General features: G+C 44.2%; 1 protein-coding gene across 2 annotated transcripts in view; it reads left to right on the top strand.

Moving 5' to 3' along the window:
• Positions 1-292: 292 nt before the first annotated feature.
• LOC103393769 (pro-opiomelanocortin) overlaps positions 293-1,126 on the top strand; it is a 1,379-nt gene continuing 545 nt past the window's right edge. Inside the window, exons 1-2 of one of the 2 annotated variants that reach the window (XM_017041162.1) lie at positions 293-391; positions 857-980. In XM_017041162.1, the coding sequence (XP_016896651.1) occupies positions 861-980 (120 nt within the window). In that variant the 5' untranslated portion in view covers positions 293-391; positions 857-860. Of the gene's footprint in view, positions 487-853; positions 981-1,126 lie in introns of both variants that reach the window. The other variant, XM_008330847.3, reaches the window with a different exon arrangement.

Raw genomic sequence — 1,126 nt, 5'->3', positions numbered from 1 at the left:
CGGGCGGTTCTGGCGGGTTGGCCCCCCTGGGGGCCCCCCCCCCTCCCCTCCCCTCGCCCCCGTTCCTCACCGTCACTCACCCTCTAGTGTCTTCCACTGTGTCGTCAATATGTCTGTGGAGGTTTTTGTCCAATCACTGATCCAGGAACTTCCATCAGGACAAAGAAGAAGCGTTTGCACCAAATTGGACATAAAGGAAGCATGAAGTGAAGCCAATCTGTGTGTGTGTGTGTGAGTGTGTGTGAGTGTGTGTGTGTGTGTGTGTGTGTGTGTGAGAGAGAGAGACAGTATATAAACCTGACGTCCAGTCAGGTCGAACAGACAGAGGGAAACAACGAACGACTGAACAGCAGAGGAGACGTGAACCACAGCGACACTCAGCGACACTCAGGTGAACTGCTGTCATTGACCCTTTACATTATTTTATTTGTTTCTTCTTGTTAAACAGGGGTCCACGCCCCCCGGCGGCCGCTGAAGGTAGTACAGGTTTGTTATTTTAAATTGACTTTTCACAAGTTTAAGTGAAACCGTGAATATATTTGTGTATTATTTTTAACAGTTTAACATGAAAAAATAAATATAATTATATACACACAACATCTGTTGTGTTTTTAGATATATTTAACCAGGCCCAGTTTAATATAATACTGTTTTTTTACAGTTTACACAGTAGGGGGCACTGTTCCATCCGTACATCAGTCTAAGGTTTTAGGTCATTGTTTTGTTCTGATGTTAAAATAGAACAGCAGACAGAGAAGCACTGGAACTGTTTGTGTGATTTAGACTGGTCCAAAATGTGCCAGGAACCAACACCAGTTTATACTAATTTAATAATGCGTGTGTGATTGGTCAGCAGGAGGATGAGTCCTGTTTGGTTATTGGTGGCTGTAACACTTTTGGGTGTGGCCACAGGAAATCCAACTCATCAGTGCTGGAGTCATCCAAGCTGTGAGGAAATCAACAATGAGAGCAGCATGATGGTAACACACACACACACACACACACAACAACACACGACAACCAATAAGAAAAGACTGAGGTCATTACAGTCAGGTTAAGTCTGTAGTGTTTGTCTCCTGACCTTTGACCTGCTCAGACCAAAATCACTGGTTTTCTCTATGGACTT

The sequence above is a fragment of the Cynoglossus semilaevis genome, chromosome 18, assembly GCF_000523025.1.
Source record: "Cynoglossus semilaevis isolate Cse_v1.0 chromosome 18, Cse_v1.0, whole genome shotgun sequence".
NCBI classification, from domain to species: domain Eukaryota; kingdom Metazoa; phylum Chordata; class Actinopteri; order Pleuronectiformes; family Cynoglossidae; genus Cynoglossus; species Cynoglossus semilaevis.
The sequence above is the reverse complement of the archived record's forward strand: the minus strand, read 5'-3'. Positions and strand labels throughout refer to the sequence as shown.